The following is a 19,271-nucleotide window of genomic DNA, read 5'->3' as shown; positions in this document are numbered from 1 at the left end:
CGTTCCCCTTTCTCTTTTCCTCTCTCTCGTTCCCCCTTTCTCTTTTCCTCTCTCTCGTTCTCCTTTCTATTTTCCTCTCTCTCGTTCTCCTTTCTCTTTTCCTCTCTCTTGTTCTCCTTTCTCTTTTCCTCTCTCTCGTTCTCCTTTCTCTTTTCCCTTTTTCTCGTTCTCATTCCCCTTTCTCTCTTACTCTCTCTCTCACTCTCCTTTCTCCTTTCCTCTCCTCACTGAACCCAATACTGTGATCCAGAATGTTTTTCTATTGTACTCCCCCATCTTCCCAGTGAAAGCAAACACAAGTAACATCTTCATGTTGCAAACTTGGTGATAGAACAAAATCAATCGAAGTACCTTAAACAAGATTGTTTTTTTTTACTGCATTATTGTGTTTTTTTGTTCGTCTTGTTTGTGATGTGGAATGCACTTGTTCATGTGCATGTATAAGTATATGTATATTCATTTATTTTATTTTATTTCCACTTGTGAATGAAAAACTTCATATCCACAATCCTATTTTTATATTATGTCATGCATAAGAGAGCTCAAATTCACCAATGTATAAATAATAATAATCATAAGTGTATTTATATTGTGCCTTTTGCCAATGGTTACAAGGCACTGGTGATCGAAATCTCATAAGGCTTTTACATGCCACAAAGTTTGTATATAAATCTCGCTGTGCCTCCCTTTCCCCCTCGTGTTTTGTGTAAAATGTGAATGTGTTGCTTGGCTTTTTAACACAGATGAAAACTTAAAATGTTGTTTTACTCTTTTGAATAGCACCAACAACATATAAAAAAGACATTTTTGTTGAAATGTCCTTCAAGCAATCGACCTAAAAACGGTATCAACATCACTCTGATTTATTCAAATGTCACTAAAATTCCAATGGAATAAGAGTCTCTGTGAAGGCTCTTGTCATGATACTTGATCCAGTCACTTTGATCTTTGACCCCTGACTTTTGATCCACTCCTTTGACCCACACCCAATACTTTGTAATCCCATCTCCACCCACATTTCCTTCTTTTGCTCCGACGAAGGTCTAACACTCAAATCATCTGCTGCACCTCGTTTCCCATGGAGGTAAAATTCTCTTATCAATTTTTATTTGGTAAAATGAAAGTTCCATTTTAGATTTACCTCAAAATATGTGGTCTATGATATAAAGGGTTATTTTGTTCTGTTGTCCTAAGTGTTCTGAGCACCACAAGTTGAATTTTCAGAACTGTTGTTTGATCAAGTTGTAAATAGCTTGCGTTTACATGCGCACACATTCAACAAGCTCTTTGCTCACTTCGTATTCTTGAAGTGTTATCACGTTACAGAAGTTAATATCCACAAATGGCACTTATTTACTGTTGGGTTTTGGATGCAGTGCAGCAATGCAAATAAAATAATTCGACCATTTAAAATAAATTGAAGGCTTAAAAAAAAAAACACAGAGAACACTGCAGTTGATGAGCTACCTAAATTGTGAACTGTTTCAGAAACCCTGAACAGGCTTTTAGGTACATGTGACTTTATTATGTATTTCACAGGGGAAAGAAGCCGGCAGCAATTCCGTGCAGACAATCAAAGTAATGGCGTGCGTGGGATGATTCTCTGCAATTCTGGCGGATCCAGCAGCCTCAATGAACGGGATAGCTTCGATGGCAGCAATGCGGTTTGGCCCGGTACGCTTAACGGGTGTCTTACTGGACAAAAAGATGGGCCATCGGGTGCCACGGGTGCGACTTGTACAGCCACTTATGGGGATGAACAGGTTCGCGATTCTTGGAAGCGCGCGACGGAGCAGACCAGCACAAACAAAGCAGGAGGAAGGACTCGCATGTCAAGCAGGTCTCGCAACACTCTTGGCAAAGGCCACCGCAAGCTGTACTGCTGCGAACAATGTGGCCAAGAATTTGCACAGAAGTACTATCTACTCCGCCATCGTCGGAAACACACTGGTGAAAGGCCCTTTGCTTGTGCAGTATGTGGCAAGTGCTTTGGTCAGTCGTGTGACCTCAGCCGTCACACTCGAATACACACTGAGGAACGGCCATACGAATGTGCTGCTTGTGGAAAGATGTTCAAGTTGAAGCACCATTTGCGTGACCATCAGCAGACTCATATCCGTAGATTGGCACAGAGTATTGCCGAGTGTTCATCGAGAAATGCCTCATAAATGGCAATTGCTTTAGAGGCAGGAGGCTCCCATGATGTTGAAGTACTGACGAGTTAAATGATGCCCTTGGGGGAATGAGAATTAGGCAGGTTCCCCTTTTTCTCAATAAATTACAAGTGAACTCAAATGAAATGGACTTGTATAAAGGCTATGGAAGAGTGTCTGGTTTACAGTAATGAAAAGACGGTTGGGTTAAACATGATTGCGATCAATGTGAGTAAATGCGCTTGTGGATGTCGAGATATAGACAGCTGTTGAAAGCATCAGAAGGGCTATGTGTGATTTGTCAGTTCTTGCTTTGAAGTTTTTTTTAAACTTCTGCTGGCAAGGCCTTTTTGCCTGCACGTGGAAAAAAATATTGTGAATTGCCTAAAAGGTCAAAGGCATCCTTGAAATCGACCGTATCTTAGAATGTGTATTCCATTGCTGCTAGGCCATGGTTTATGAGATCAAACCTGCTCTTGTCATTTTATCCCAACATTCGATGGCTGCAGTTGTCACACAAGTTATGTCTTTGAGAAAAAGTTATTTTGGTGCAGTTTTCAGGTACACCGTATAGGTGTTTCTACTAATTACAGTTACGGTTGTGGAAAAAAAATGATTGCATCACTCCCTTTATTTTGCAGACTGATGTTAATTCCATGTTCTTATTCTTTGTACAAGAAAGAGATTGTTGATAAGGCGCGGAAGTAAAATCTGGATGTTAGCTAATGCAGTATTTGCAGAAAATTTCATCTTTCATAGAAAAACGGAAGCACGGTGCTTTCTTTCCCTGCAATAAGTCCGTTATTATTCGACGATTGACACCTGCATAATCTACTTGTTGGAAAGGAGAGTGTAATTAGTGCAGCAGATAAACACAAAAATTGTGCATTTTATGAGAAAAGCATGAAATTTTTAACTTAGTTAGTGCATACCATAAGGTTTATTTTCAGATGTGGAGCGAAGTCAGATTTGACCTCTGAGAACCGTGAGAGGTCAAATCCAAAATGGCCGCCAGTCCACCGAGTCTAATGTTCAAACGCGCTTAATTTTGGAACCAAATAGTGTAGAAAAACATTATAGGTGTCATTTCCAAATAATTTGGGGATGCCCAGAGGTGAATGATGCTTTCAATGAACTCCTAGGCATGCCAAGTGAGGTCAGTGAAGGCTCAATGTTACTGCTAGAGCGATTTGTGGTGCTGATGTATGATAGAACCAGTGAGAGCACGGAAGTGAATGATGCCAGGAAACAGCTCTTCACACAGAAGTGTAGAACTCTAGAGAACATTCCTCCAACCCAGGCAACACTCAAGCAGCACATCAAGCGCACTTGCTACCAGGCCAACTGTTGTAACCAGGCATTGGTCATGGATCCAGAGATGCCAGACCCACCTGACTGGGGCTGGACAAAGGAGACAACTGGGTGGCAGCCTCTTTGGACCACTCTTTCTGAAGCATCAAAATCGTGCCATGAATTGATCGACTGTGGCTGCAACAAAGGGTGCACTGGACACTGTAAGTGTGCCAAAGCTGCATTCAAGTGCACTGCACTGTGCTTCTGTTCTGGAGACTGTTAGATTTAGATCATTACCAATTTTCATCATTGCACTTGATTTCATGTAGGCTTTGGTGGACATACTTGGTTAATACAGTTATTTTTTCAGAGGTTATTGCATCATTCCTTGCAGTGTAAACACTTTTCTTTCATCATGTCTGGTCTTTGGGTGTTCTGTACCTATTCCTGTACCTGAAAAAATAAAGTTTTAAAAGTTCAAATGAACTTTTTCCATTAGCAGTATCATAAAGTATCATATAAAGCAGTATCATAAAGTATCATATAAAGCAGTATGCTGCAGTATCATAAAAATAGATATTTAACATAATTTGACCTTGACCGTGACCTAAATGCATGTCCTTGAGTTCTGGCGATCTCAAAAGTATCACCAAATGAATGGGCATCCCCAATTTAGTTGGAAATGACACCTATAAGCGCGTTTGAACCATTCGACCCGGTGGACTGGCGGCCATTTTGGATTTGACCTCTCACGGTCCTCAGAGGTCAAATCTGACTTCCCTCCACATCTGAAAATAAACCTTATGGTATATACTAACTATGCTAGAAATTTCATGCTTTTCTCAAAAAATGCACAATTTGTTAAAATATGTGAGCTTATCCGCTGTACTAAATTGACATCACAGAAAGAAGATGTTATTGTTTATTTGGGTGAAGAGGTACTTAGTGTGAGACAAATTGTATCAAAAGTGAAATTTTCCATTGGTCAAATGTACCATGACTCCAGAATAGATGCAAGGAAACTGGCAGTGTGAATCACAAAAAGGGGCCATCATGAAAGAGGCCTGCTTGAAGAATATTGTAGCACCAGTGACTGAGGCAAAGCAGCATTATCAACCGATCTGAAGTGGGACTTGGAGTACCATTCTTGAGTGATTGTGAGCATCCGGAATCATCTTGTGGACTCGTCTCTATGCATGTAGGACTCAAGAAGAAGCCGCTTTTGACCAAAATAATTTTGCTGTGCCTGAAAATTGGTTGTGGAGCCTGTGCATTGGACAGAAAGTCCATATGATTTGGTTATGTTCTCAGGGAAGTGGAAGTTAAAACTGACTCAGACAGGCAAACAACTTGCTCAACAACCACTGTATAATCTGTCTGTATGAGGGGTACAGTCAGACATTTGTGGGACCAGCTGTTGTTTGGATGCATTTTCAGCCATGTTGTGGGTTGCCTTCTCCTTTTTTCTGGCACTGAGAAAACTTGTGACTACATCTGAGTCCGAGAAGAACACTTAAAATCAACAATCCAGAATCAGGTTTGAGGGGCCAAAAAACTACCTTTTGCAACATGATTCTGCTCCGTGCCACACAGCCAAACCGGTGAGTACTATGAAGATGATTTTGATTTGTTGTATTCTACAATTATTTTTATTACAAATACACATCTATCAATTTGATCAATGCACTTTCTCCCAATTACGGTATGAGACTACCTATATGATTGACACCCGACCTTGGTTTGAAAACGACCCTGACCTCAACTTAATTGAGTACTTCTGGGACAATAGGTATAAAATTGGATAAAAAAAACACCAATATCCATGATTGAGCTTCAGGCGTCCTTGATGTGCGGAGGGATTGAGAAAATTTTAATTGGATATATCCCTAATGTAGTTATTAGGAATATATCTCATTGCAATTTTGTCATACGTTGATGATAAACAGAAACTGTCATACTTTGGTCATCATGCATGCGGAATATGAAAGTCTGTCTAAATCAACCATGCTGGGTATGGTTGAGGGAAGAAGAGGAAGAGGCAGACAGTTTATGTGCTGGATTAATGGGGAAAAGGCTGCAACCAACTGTCTCTCCCAGAGCTTCGGGAAGCAGTATAGGATAGGGATGTTCTAGAAATCGGATCATTAATGTAACCAGTAGTCGGACATGACTTAAAAGAACTGGATATAATTTCATACCTACCCAGCAGTTGCCAAGAAGCAGTAAAGGATATCTAATCAAGTACAAACGTTGCAAATTGGATTTGGTTTGAAAGCTCAATCTTGTTTCTGCAACCATAGTCAGTTGGATGGTGTTTCATTTCACCCATTCACTATGCAAATGCTTTGGTGCTTGATGTCCTATTCCTGTGAAGGATGATTTTTTTCATGCATGAATAATAAAATGATTGTTTCTTTTCATCTGACTTTTAATTTCTTTCACTGTTGTTCATATGATACATCATTCATGCTCACAAATAAGTGTGTGTATATTATATATACACACACTTAGTTACTGTTTGCGTTACAGTTCGGTGCACGTGCATATACAAATATAGAGATACATACATACATAAACACACAAGCATATATTCATATACCATTTATATTCATATAATATATTTATATATTTATTTATATATTTATATAAATGACATATAAAGGTAGAATGAAAGAATGAGTGAATGAATGAATGAATGGGTTACGTAACCATAACCATAACCGTAATTAATTAACCGTAACCCAATCATTCATTCATTCATTCATTCATTCACGCATTCTTTCATTCTACCAGAAATAGCCAGTTCCTATATATATATATATATATATATATATATATATATATATATATATATATATATATACATACATACTGGGAGAAATAGTAGAAACTCCACAGTACGAGCAGGGCGTCTCATTTGCATTAAATAAATAATCTGGAGATTAAATCAGACGCGGACGTAGCTTCAGGTCATCGATCTTTAATTTTCGACAAGCTTTCGACCAACAAAGGTTTTCTTCTTAGTCTACAGAAACAACAGGCATGTATATCAGACAAGTATGTATAGTGATATGTGTGTAAGATGTGTGATATGTGTAGAAAATGCATACAAAAGGAAGAGCCACGCCAAAGCTCACTCACCGTCCCCAAGTTCAACGGAAGTGAAGCGCAGCTTACAGTTACCGTTCGCGTTACAGTTCGGTGCACGTGCATATACAAATATAGAGATACATACATACATAAACACACAAGCATATATTCATATACCATTTATATTCATATAATATATTTATATATTTATTTATACATTTATATAAATGACATATAAAGGTAGAATGAAAGAAAGTGAATGAATGAATGAATGGGTTACGTAACCGTAACCATAACTGTAATTAATTAACCGTAACCCGTTCATTCATTCATTCACTCATTCATTCATTCTACCTTTATATGTCATTTATATAAATATAAAAATAAATATCTAAATATATTATATGAATATAAATGGTATATGAATACCATTTACCGATTTACCGATATACCCGATATCTATACATCTAGATATCTATATATCTACACATCTGGGCAGTGTCTGTGTTGTCACTTAACGACTCCCTCAAACTTTTGTTTCCATGGTTGTGAAGTGTTTTTAATAACGTCGTGGTTTTGAATCACCTGGTGGTGAGGTATTTTTAAATCACATGGTGGTATATGAATGAATGAATGAATGATCGTTTTTTTAAGGCCATTTTCCCCGCTAGAGCGGGGGTTAGCCTTGCGGGCCCCGTGACAATCATGGTTCCCTGTTTGAGGCAATGTTTTTATGGCCGCCTGACCTTCCTGACGCCAACCCTTAGTCGCCTCTTACGATGCACAGGGATACGGTGTACCTATTCTAAACCGGGGTACACACCAGGATCATTCATCCCAGCAAGCTGGTACTCAATTTGCCGACCTCGGAAGGATGACAGGCTGAGTCAACCCCTCTGGCGTTAATTCAGCGATCGACCGGGATTCAAACCCAGGATCCTAGGTTCCCAAGCCTGCACCCTAACCACTAAGCCAACACCAGGCAGGTGGTGAGGTGTTTAAAATCACATGGTGGTGAGGTGTTTTGAATTACGTGGTGGTGAGGTATTTATAATTACATGGTGGTGAGGTGTTTTAATGATGTGGTGGTGAGGTGTTTTGAATAACTTGGTGATGAGGTGTTTTGAATAACTTGGTGGTGAGGTGTTTTTAAATGACGTGGTAGTGAGGTGTTTTTAATTTCGTGGCTGTGAGGTGTTTTTATTACGTGTTTTATGGCTGTGAGGTGTTTTTATTTTCGTGGTGGTGGTGTTTTTAATTTCATGGTGGTGAGGTGTTTTTATTCCGTGTTTTATGGCTGTGAGGTGCTTTTAATTTTGTGGTGGTGAGGTGTTTTTATTACGTCTTTTATGGCTGTGAGGTGTTTTCAATTTCGTGGTGCCGAGGTGTTTTTAATTTCGTGGTGGTGAGGTGTTTTTATTACGTGTTTTATGGCTGTGAGGTGTTTTGAATTACTTGGTGGTGAGGTGTTTTAAATTACTTGGTGGTGAGGTGTAATCGTCCTAAACTTCCAGTCTGCACCTACCCCTCCCCTATGTATGTGCTGAGGGGTTCTTTCTTGAAAAAAAAAACATTCAACCTGAATCTTCAACCGAAATTGCTTATAAAAATGTAATATCACAAACACAACAAATACATTTGTGCAAAATAATTGTTTGTATTATGATTGGTGTAAATCATGACAACACAGCAACTCAGGTACAGTCATTATCCTCAGCTAAAATATGCCCGTTCCTCAGTAACGACATGTATATATATATGTATATATATATATTATATATGTATGTATATATATATATATATATATATATATATATATATATATATACTGTGTATATATATATATATATATATATATATATATATATATATATATATATATATAACTGTAAGAAATAGTAGAAACTCCAAAGTACGAGCAGGGCGTCTCATTTGTATTGAATATATAATCGTTAGCCGTTGAACTTGGGGCTGACTCAGAAGAAGACCTTTGTTGGTCGAAAGCTTGTCGACAATTAAAGATCGACGTCCTGAAGCTACGTCCGCGTCTTATTTAATCTAACGATTATATATATATATATATATATATATATATATATATATATATATATATATATATATATATATATATATATATATATATATATACAGTGGTACCTCGGCTTACGAGTTTAATCCGTTCCGTGACGGAGCTCGTAAGCCAAATCGCTCGTAAGTCAAAGCAAATTTTCCCATTCAAATGCATTGAAATGCTATTAATCCGTTCCAGCCTCAAAAAAAAAACACCAATTTTTTTTGTTAGGTGCTTTTAAATAACAAAAATGTACTTTATAAATAACAAATAATGTATAAACAAGCACGACCTCGTATATACTGTACATAATACAAGAGAATGTAAAGAAATAAACTGGACCTCTATCCATGAAGATATGGAGAAGTTGTTGTTTGTGTGGTTGAAGGAGAAGCAGCTCGCAGGAGATACCGTGACCGAGAGCATCATGTGTTTGAAAAGATTGAAACTCGGATATCGAGCACAGACCACGAGGTGTTTTTTCTTTTTTCTTAATCTCGGTTTCAGTGAACTTTTGCTCTGTGCTCACGTGTACTGTACCTGTACCTGTAATGGTACGTCAGAGGATGGCACCTGTTGTCATCATATTAAGTGCAAGATGTTCTGCATCGTAAGTTGGTACACCGTGGTCTTTCGGCGGTGTTTAAGCCGGCCGTCTTGGCTTCTGTCACCATTGGCATTGAGTCTTTCGATGTAGGTAGGTCGTTGTGTGCCGGTGCCTTGGCCGAATTCCTTCATTGCTGCATTGTTAGCTCACCTGGTTTTTTATACCACATCTTTGGTTATCGGACCAGCGAATGACGTCATCTCCAAAGTATGGCTTATTCTCACTTGTCTTGGACGATCTTCTACTTCTAGCCTTCCACCGTGCATTTGGTGTCCACTGTACTTACTGTACAGTGCCTGGTAAAATTGATGTAATGGGTTTTTGACCATGAACCGTCATGAACCGTCAACGCCATGAACCGCTAACACTCAAAAGCCCATTTATCGCGCCTTATAAAGCAAAACGCAAACCGAAAGCCATGCCTCTCAAGCGAGGCGTGCTTCCGTGGTCACGTGATCCACAGGTGTAGCTCATTATACCCGCACGCGCGACACGCTTTGGCGGTCACGTGACCAGCCACTGGAGGCGGGGATCCCCGCCGATGACGTCACCGGCTGGAGCAAGGAGATTCCTCGCTAATGTATTTCGACGATTGCGTGTTTTATATCCAAGCAGAGATGCTTTCACGGCAAGATAACCACGTGACCGGACCGGAACCGACCGTGACCGGAACTAAGGGGACGACCGGAAAATTCAAAAAAATAAATTTTTTGAGCTCGTACATCGGATCTCGGCTCGTATCCCAAAGCAACAAACTGCCCGAGCGACGGCTCGTATCCCGAAAAACTCGTACGTTGGGGCACTCGTAAGCCGAGGTACCACTGTATATATATATATATATATATACACACACATATAATAAAACAGATGTCCATCTGTCCATCCCCAAACTACACCCTGTTTTGGGGCTATCCCCGCCAAACCTCCTGTGGGATGTTTTGGGGTCGAATCGGATGTTGTAAGGTAGGTAAGAGGTTTCATAAATTTCTCAATAAAATTCTGATTTTGAAATTAACTCGATTAATTAATTTAATTTCAACGAACTTGCTGCGAATCCAGAAGTGGACAGATGACTACAATGAGCTGGTTTGATAATATCTCCATACAATCGTCATTTTAAACAGTATTTTGTTGAAGTATCAATTTATGATTGGAATGACGTTTGGAATTGAGTGAATACAATACGATTTTGAATTCGTAATTGTGTTCACCCAACCATACGGAACTACTTCACATCTGGATTTAAATATTTGTTTATGTCACTAATGTTGGTAAAAGTGTATTTTTTATATTAATGCTATTTAATTTGTGATTGGAGTTACGCTGTTTGGAATGAAAATAGAGATATTAAGTTGAAGTGAATGACAAAATGCCATGACGGTTTCTACTTTCTAAGCGTGACATTCACGGATCGCCATATACAGATTCACCATTGACTGGGTATGGAACCATTCAAACGGGTAAGTTTTTCGTGGAAGTCCTTCACGAACCTGCTGTCCATGCTTTATGTTCGACTACAGGTTGCACAGGAATGTGGAATTTATTGGTTTATTGTTTCCCATTCGCCGTTTTCTTTTTTATCTTAGTCTTTCACAAACCTGCTGTCCATGTCTGACATGTGACTGAAGGTGCCACAGGAATGTGGAATATATATATATATATATATATATATATATATATATATATATATATACTAGCAAGAGTACTTGGTGTGAGGGGGGGGGGGAGGCTGCAGAGGGAGGGTTGAGGAAGGGAGTGGGGTGAGTGGAAGGGGGTTGAGGGGAAAAATATACTACATATACATATTTTGGGGGGGGGGGGGCTTTGACAGGCTCCTCCGTTTTGGGGGAGCGCAGAAGGGAAGGAGGAAAAATGTATCTATGCAAAGAGTGTTTTAACCTCAGTGTTTCCCAGGTAAAAAACGAAATTGTAATACACTCTTCCACCATCACCCGGTGGCGCTACACGGTAAACATTTACATCGAGAATTTACGCTCCTCTCCCGGTCCCCCATACCACACCCCCGCATGAGGCTGCGGCCACATAGCCTATGTTACCCCCAGCCAAAGTTTTATTTGTATTTGTACCCCGAGTAAAGTTTGAAAGTATGTATAGCTGGAGTACTCAAGCGAAAAAGAAACATTAACATATTTGAAATGAGGGAAGATATAATGGAAAAGCAATTACTGTACATCCAAATCAGAATCCATCACAAATGTCAAATCGTCATTTAAACTTTTTGTTGAATATATGCTGCTGAATGTGCCGTTGATCACGTTATGATAACGGCAGGAAGAAGAAGCCTTACCACCAACTTTGACTGCTTCCGGAATTGTTTTATTATTTGTGTTCAAATGTTTGGAAATTGTTTTGTATTTATTTATTAGAATGTGTACTTGCATATAACTGTCATTAATCAAAAAGGCTTAGGCACTATAGAGCGTTATTTTTAATGTTTAAAAAAAAATTATTATTATTATTTTTTAAGCCAAAAAAACTAACTTTTTTTTAAAAATTAATTTTTCCCCTAAAACACTCCCAGGCACTCACTGATGAACCTCTGAAAGTTTGACGAAGATTCGTTCAGCCATCTCTGAGAAACATGGTGACACACAGACACAGACAGACAGACAGACCAACGGCTCTCTTATATAGTAGATATATATACATATTTTTATTTATATATATATATAGGAACTGGCTATTTCTGGACTTTATCGGATATTTATAGTGGACTCATTCCTTTTTTGGAACTGGATATTTAAAGGATTTCTGAAAGCTACTACATATATGTTTGTACATTTATATTTATATATTTACACATATATATATTTATATATTTATACATATATATTTATACATATATGTGTATACATATATAGTGGGCTGCGAAACTACGAGTCCAGTAGGAAATTTATTAATTTGGTCGTGATCACAAAATAAATAATTGTAATATGAAACCAAAAGCACTTTCAGGGGATTTCCATGAACTCTTAAAGATAACAACACTTAATATAATTGGAAAAATCAAATCCATCTTTGCATGTAATCAATAATCAGTGTGACTCCCTTTTGCCTTGAGAAGTGCCTCAACTTCATTTGGGATTGATTTATTATTAGTTTATGGATTATGTTTGAGTCGATCTTTTCCCAACAGTGTTGTAATAGTCAGACTGCTCTAGAGCATTGTTTGACAGTTCCCATAAATTTTATCTTTCTCTCAAATGTATTGAGTACCAGTTCACTGGTAATGCCCTGTTTGTCGTAAAAGGCGACAAACAGGGTTGGCGGCAGGAAGGGCATCCGGCCGTAAAACATTGCTTCAAAAAGGGGACCAACAAAAACAACAACCACGGTGCCCGAAAAAAGGCCAACCCCCGCTTTGCGGGGAAAACGGCCTCTAAAGGTGTTTTTTTTTGTTTGTTTGTTTTTTTCTCAAATGTATTAACCTGTATGTATTGTATGTACTGTATTCACCTGTACTGTATTCACCAAATGTATTCTCTCAAATGTAGAATTTATACATTCTCAAATGTATAAATGTAGCCTGGTGTTGGCTTAGCGGTTAGGGTGCCGGCTTGGGATCCTAGGATCCTGGGTTCGAATCCCGGTCGATTGCTGAATTAATGCCAGGGGGGTTGACTCAGCCTGTCATCCTTCCGAGGTCGGCAAATTGAGTACCAGCTTGCTGGGATGAATGATCACGGTGTTTACCCCGATTTAGAATAGGTACACCGTGTCCCTGTGCATCCTAAGAGCGTGACCAAGGGTTGGCGTCAGGAAGGGCATCCGGCCATAAAAACATTGCCTCAAACAGGGAACCATGATTGTCATGGGGCCCGCAAGGCTAACCCCTGCTCTAGCGGGGAAAATGGCCTTAAAACGATCATTCATTCATTCATTCATTCATTCTCAAATGTATTCACCCTTCATTTGTTCTCTTAAGAAGTGTTACATTCAAGTGTCAGTCAATAATAACTTACAATAAATGAAAGAATATGTATGCATATATATGTTCAATTTTATGACAAATTTGTGTTTGAAATTGTGATTTGAGAAAGCCTCGCATTGATTTAAGTGGACTCATTCTTTTACACCCCCACATAGATGTGCGTGTACCGTACATGCAAACACTACATTTATTACTATCATACATGGAGTAATCTTGAAAATGCATGAAATTCCAAAAAGATAGGGTGATGCAACATGTATTTTTTTCCACTACTGAAATATTATCGCTTTGGTTTTTATTTTTTTATTAAATCCTGGCCGAAGACGTACCATGGGAGGTTTTGTAAGTAATGTAAATTGCACAAAACATAAGTTTTCCCTGTGAGCCTTTGCAAAGTTATAATGGGTAAAAGTGATAATGTTTTAAAAATCTTAACAATTAAATCCATCCAAACGTTTTGTGCAAACTTTGCAAAAGAAGAAGCATCTTTATTTTATTACTTTATTTTGAAAATAAACTTTGCAATGGGACTTTTTTGGTGCTTGGGTCAAAATGTTTTCTTCGTATTTCAACACATTGCCTTTTGGAATGCACATTTATTTTTGAAGTGTACCACAATCCCTGATGTGGTGAGTTCAATGTGATTGTGCAAATGATGGCTGCAATGTTACTTTTACATGTTCAAAGCAATGCTGATTTATTGGGTGTATTTAATGCTTAGTCTGCTGCACCTGTCATTTAATATCGCTCACACCGTTAAGTCTCCAGCTAACATGATGGACAAGACCATCCATAAATTTGAAACACTGCTGAAAATGAATGCGTTTTTGTGAATTATTTGGGATAATCAGGTGTAGTCCACTAAATGTGTTTTAAATAGCTTGCTTGTGAAGTGGTATAGTGATATGTACCTGTTAAATTATATATATATGTATATATTTATATATATATATATATATTTTTATATATATATATATATATATATATATATATATATATATATATATATATATATATATATATATATATATATATATATATATATATATGTATATATATATATGTATATAGATATAGATATATATATATATATATATATATATATATATATATATGCATACATACATGCATGCATGCATGCATACATACATACACAGTCACGTGAAAAAGTAAGTACACCCCATGTAAAGTTTTGACTTTTTCAACATACAGCTATTCGATCTCTCATTTCAACAATATTGATAGATAAAGGTGATATAATATAACAAATATCATGAAACATTTACATTTTGTAGTCCATTGTATAATTGTATAATTGATGCGTGACATATTGGAGGATTGTATAATTTAAATAAACATAAATGCAAATTTCGCATGTGGAAAAAGTAAGTACACCCCGACATTTATCACTACTTCAAATACCTAAAATTAGAATCAGGTGCACCAGCTCAGGTGCAAATGATTAGAACATCATTAGAGAGGATCTTGGAGGAACCTGTCTTGTTTAAACCTCAGACATTTAGTTTGGTTTGCTCTTTGTTGTTGAAGTGTGCGGCGTCACCATGCCTAGATCAAAAGAGCTCTCTGAGGCCTTCAGAAAGAAGGTTATAGATGCCTACGAGTCTGGGAAGGGATTTAAAAAGATCTCCAAACAATTTGAAATCAATCATTCGACTGTCCGTAAGATCATCTACAAGTGGAGAAGATTCGAAACAACTGCCAACTTGTTCAGGCCAGGCCGCCCCAGCAAGTTCAGCCCGAGAGCAGACCGCAAGATGCTGAAAGAAGTCTCTAAGAACCCCAGAATGTCATCACGGGACCTACAGGTAGCTCTTGCCACTGTTGATGTCAAAGTGCACGAGTCTACCATTAGAAAGAGGCGGCACAAATTTGATCTACATGGGAGGTGTGCCAGGAGGAATCCTTTGCTGTCCAGAAAGAACATCAGGGCAAGACTAAAGTTTGCCAATGAACACCTTGGCAAAGACCAGCACTTCTGGAACAATGTGCTCTGGACAGATGAGTCAAAGGTAGAGCTATTTGGCCACAGTACCAGAAGACATATTTGGCGAAAACCAAAGACAGCATTTGACCACAAGAACCTGATACCAACTGTAAAGCATGGTGGTGGAAATATTATGGTTTGGGGCAGCTTTGCTGCATCAGGGCCTGGGCAGCTCACCATCATATAATCCACTATGAATTCTTCATTGTACCAGAGAGTGCTTGAGGATAATGTGAGGCCATCTGTCGGAAAGTTGAAGCTCAACCGAAAGTGGACCTTGCAACATGACAATGACCCTAAACACACCAGTAAATCCACCAAGGAATGGCTGAAAAGAAAGAAATGGAGGGTTCTGGAATGGCCAAGTCAAAGCCCGGATCTAAATCCCATCGAGATGTTGTGGGGGGATTTGAAACGAGCTGTGCATGCAAGAAACCCCTCAAACATCGCACAGCTGAAAGAATTCTGCATGGAGGAGTGGGCTAAGGTTTCTCCCAGTCGATGTCAGAGACTGGTAGACAGTTATAAGAAACGCCTACTTGAGGTTGTTTCTGCCAAAGGGGGCAATACCACCTATTAGAGCCAAGGGTATACTTACTTTTTCCACATGTGAAATTTGCATTTATGTTTATTTAAATTATACAATGGACTACAAAATGTAAATGTTTCATGATATTTGTTATATTATATCACCTTTCTCTATCAATATTGTTGAAATGAAGATCAAATAGCTGTATGTTGAAATATGTTGAAAAAGTCAAAACTTTACATGGGGTGTACTTACTTTTTCATGTGACTGTATACACATACATATATATGAAAAATGTATATTCCTGATTTACTGTGAATAGATCTTGCTTTTATGCCTGTACAAAATAAATACAATAAAAACACAGCAAGAGGCTTTGTCAGGCATTGGATATCTTTTGTGACATGTAACAAAGTGGATGTTGACCTGGAGCTTCAAGGCCAAACCGTGCATCTTTGTTCACATGATTGATCAGCCCAAGCTCTGTTTAATTGTGAGCTGTTCATCGTAACAGCACTTGCTAAAATGCATGCCTTTACTGTCTGTCTTGCTCGATGTTGCAGGCTTCTGGAACACGGAGCCGGCTAGTGGCTTGTGTGCGCAGCCAAACATCGGTCAACATCCACCCAGCGGAAGCAGTCAAGGCCCGGGTTCTAATCTGGTCCACAGTGGGTCAGACGATGGTCGGCCTGGAAAAATGAGCCTGTTCACTTGCCCTCAGTGTGGGCATACGTTCAACCGCAAGAGCTGCCTGCTGGTGCACTTGCGGAAACACACGGGCGAGCGCCCCTTTGTTTGCGATGACTGTGGGAAGTGCTTCTCTCAGGCTTTCTGCTTGGCGCGCCACCGTCGAATGCACACTGGAGAAAAACCATTTCCCTGCCCCGAGTGTGGTCGGAGCTTCCGACAGAAACACCATTTGATGGGTCACCTCAAGAAGCACATGTTGATCAAGCAGGAAGCTTAAGTTCCTCCATCCTTTAGAGAACCTGGTTGCCGTCAACCTGACACTGCAGTCGCGCTCACCAGTTGTCGACACACCATTTCAGATGCTCTGTAATTATGAGCTACTTATTGGTTATTAAATACATTTGGCCATCATCATTTTCTCAATCCCTTATCGGCATCTACAGGTAGTGGACAAAAAATGGAAACACCAATGTAAATTCACTTAATAGGGTGTTGTGCCACCATGTACGGCCTGTATGCGCCATGGCATAGAGTCCACCAGCGTCTGGAATTCTGTGATTATGGATGTGGCACTATTCCTCCATGAGAAAGTCAATCAACACACACCTGTTTGATGGAGGTGGAAAATGCTGTCTCAAGTGTTGTTCCAGAATATCCCATAAATGCTTGATTGCAATCAGATCTGGTGACCGAGAAGGCCATGACATGGAAAACATCAGTGTCGTGCTCATCAATCCATTGGGCGACCACACGTGCTCTGTGGAGCGGGGCATTGAGGGTCTCTGCTTGCGGCCATGCTAGCCATAATTACAGGCAACCAGGCCTGTGCAGCATTTCTATACATAATACTAAACATGCTGGTATGTCATTTGCTTAATTAACACCTGGGCCACAACTGTGTGGAAATCGTTGCTTGGTGTCCCTCATCTACCCAGCTGTTTCCATTTTTGTCCACTACCTGTAGATGTCCTTGTTAGGTTCCAGAGTCAAATGTTTGTGCTACTACTATTACTACTACTACTACTACTACTACTATTCATTTAACCACCATTTTCCCATATTTAGGGAGGTTGTGCAAAAGCAAAAAATTGCAATTCCTCTTTAAAGCCCATATGTGGAAGACCTTGTACCTAGCAACAGAAATTGAAACTGTCTTTGGCACAAATTTAGCTTTGTTTTAGATTCAGATTTAGCAAAATTAGGAAGCTCGTTGGGGTGCGGATGCTGGTCAAATAATCTTTAATGGGGAAACCATAATGTTGTTATTGCTTGGTGGTCTGGCGTTAGTGTTGGTCCTGTACTGCAAAAAATGTTGCTTTTCTGTATTCGGAACATTGAGCTGAATATGTGGTTTTGTTGGTTAGTTTTGCGGCTGCAACAATTTGTTAAATGGGGAGAGCAATTTGTGATGCTTGCTAGCCATGACCATGATAATGTGAAAATGTAAGCTGTCCGTGGTCAAATATCCTCCATCTCAAATTTGCTACACAATGACAAAGTATCCATGCTTTCCTCATCGAAATAGCAAAACGTGGAAACTAATATCAAATATGCAATATAACAGGAGGTTGCTGCTTGGGCAGAGGGAAAGTAGTGTGGAGAAGTCACGTTTTGAGAACGTTGTGATTAGTAACTATAAACCAGTTTCACACGCGTTGAATTTTGCACCCACAGGTGAAGGTTGATGTCATTCTTTTATTCCTTTAGATTTAGAATAAAGTAATATTTATTTTAAAATGGCGGCTTCTAGAGTTTGACTTGACTAGTGTCTATCTTCATCGGTAGTTGACTTAAATGATATAATATTTATTTTAAAATGGCGGCTTCTGGAGTTTGACTCGACTAGTGTCTATCTTCATCGGTAGTTGACTTAAATGATAGGTTTCTTTCAATTGAAGGTTGATTCTTCTTCCTCTTCTTCTTCTTCTTCGTACATCAGCTCTCAGGGTGAACTCAAATGGCATTGATCCTCAGCTTTCAGTCCTCTCGATCAACCATTGCTGTGTGCAGTTCCTCTGTCTCCGGGCCCGTATCTGTCTTCAACATGTTTATGCCATTGAGACGTGGTCTACCTCCACCTTTCCCTTCCATGCTTATGTCTCCAGATTACAAGATTGGAAACCAGTTCATTTTGTGGCAGTAGCAATGCCCAGCAATCCTGAAACATCTAATTTTACCCGAGAGCCTTGGACAAGAACCATAGAGCTCGTTGAATGTCCTATGCTCACACCAATGGACTTTGAAAGCTGAATAAAGAAGTTGAGTATGGCATCCATAAAGTCTCTTCTCGTGGATTGCAGTGAGGGTCTGTGCCCCACTTCCATAAAGCACGACGGACTCAACTGTTGCCATAAACAGTCATTCCTTGATATGCCGAGAGAGTGTCGACTTCCATATTCTTGAAAGTTGCAAGCTCTCCATGCAGTAGGTTTCCTTTGTTTGATATCCTGAGCAGTCATGTTAACTCAGGAACCAAAATACTTGAAGTCATCGACTTTCTCAAGTTTTATTCCATCATTTGTTATGATTGAGACCTCTCTCATCTGGTTGAGTACCATCATTTTAGTTTTATTGGCATTGATTGTTAGCCCTCTCTTACCGGTGCTTGTTTCGATTCTCTTAAGAAGGCTGCGTCATCAGATACTGTTATTCTTGAGAAGGCTCTATTTATTGCGCTTGCGCAATTTCTTGTAAAACTACAACGGCCATCGGTAGAGCACATACCTCCACCAGGCGAACAGTTTGTTTTGTATCCCATTGATTAGTTGGATCTGGATTCGGACCTGAACCAGAATCTAATCGTCTTGTTCTTGTCACCTAACCAACTCGTCCACCAAGTTTAGTCATAACTCGTCCATAACCTTTTAAAATATCATGTTAT

The 19,271-nt window shown here is 39.1% G+C and overlaps 1 protein-coding gene across 7 annotated transcripts in view; it reads left to right on the top strand.

Moving 5' to 3' along the window:
• LOC137436820 (uncharacterized) overlaps positions 1 to 18,123 on the top strand; it is an 86,981-nt gene extending 68,858 nt beyond the window's left edge. For 4 of the 7 annotated variants that reach the window (XM_068130962.2, XM_068130989.2, XM_078786406.1 and 1 more), the window contains exon 6: positions 1,540 to 2,879. In XM_068130962.2, coding sequence (XP_067987063.2) covers positions 1,540 to 2,168 — 629 coding nt within the window. In that variant the 3' untranslated portion in view covers positions 2,169 to 2,879. Of the gene's footprint in view, positions 1 to 1,539; positions 2,880 to 16,263 lie in introns of those variants that run through there. The other 3 variants (XM_068130998.2, XM_078786411.1, XM_078786419.1) reach the window with 1 other exon arrangement.
• The last annotated feature ends 1,148 nt before the right edge of the window (positions 18,124 to 19,271 follow it).

Source organism: Myxine glutinosa, chromosome 1, assembly GCF_964187855.1.
Source record: "Myxine glutinosa chromosome 1, kmMyxGlut1.1, whole genome shotgun sequence".
In the NCBI taxonomy this organism is placed as follows: Eukaryota; Metazoa; Chordata; class Myxini; order Myxiniformes; family Myxinidae; genus Myxine; species Myxine glutinosa.
The sequence above is the reverse complement of the archived record's forward strand: the minus strand, read 5'-3'. Positions and strand labels throughout refer to the sequence as shown.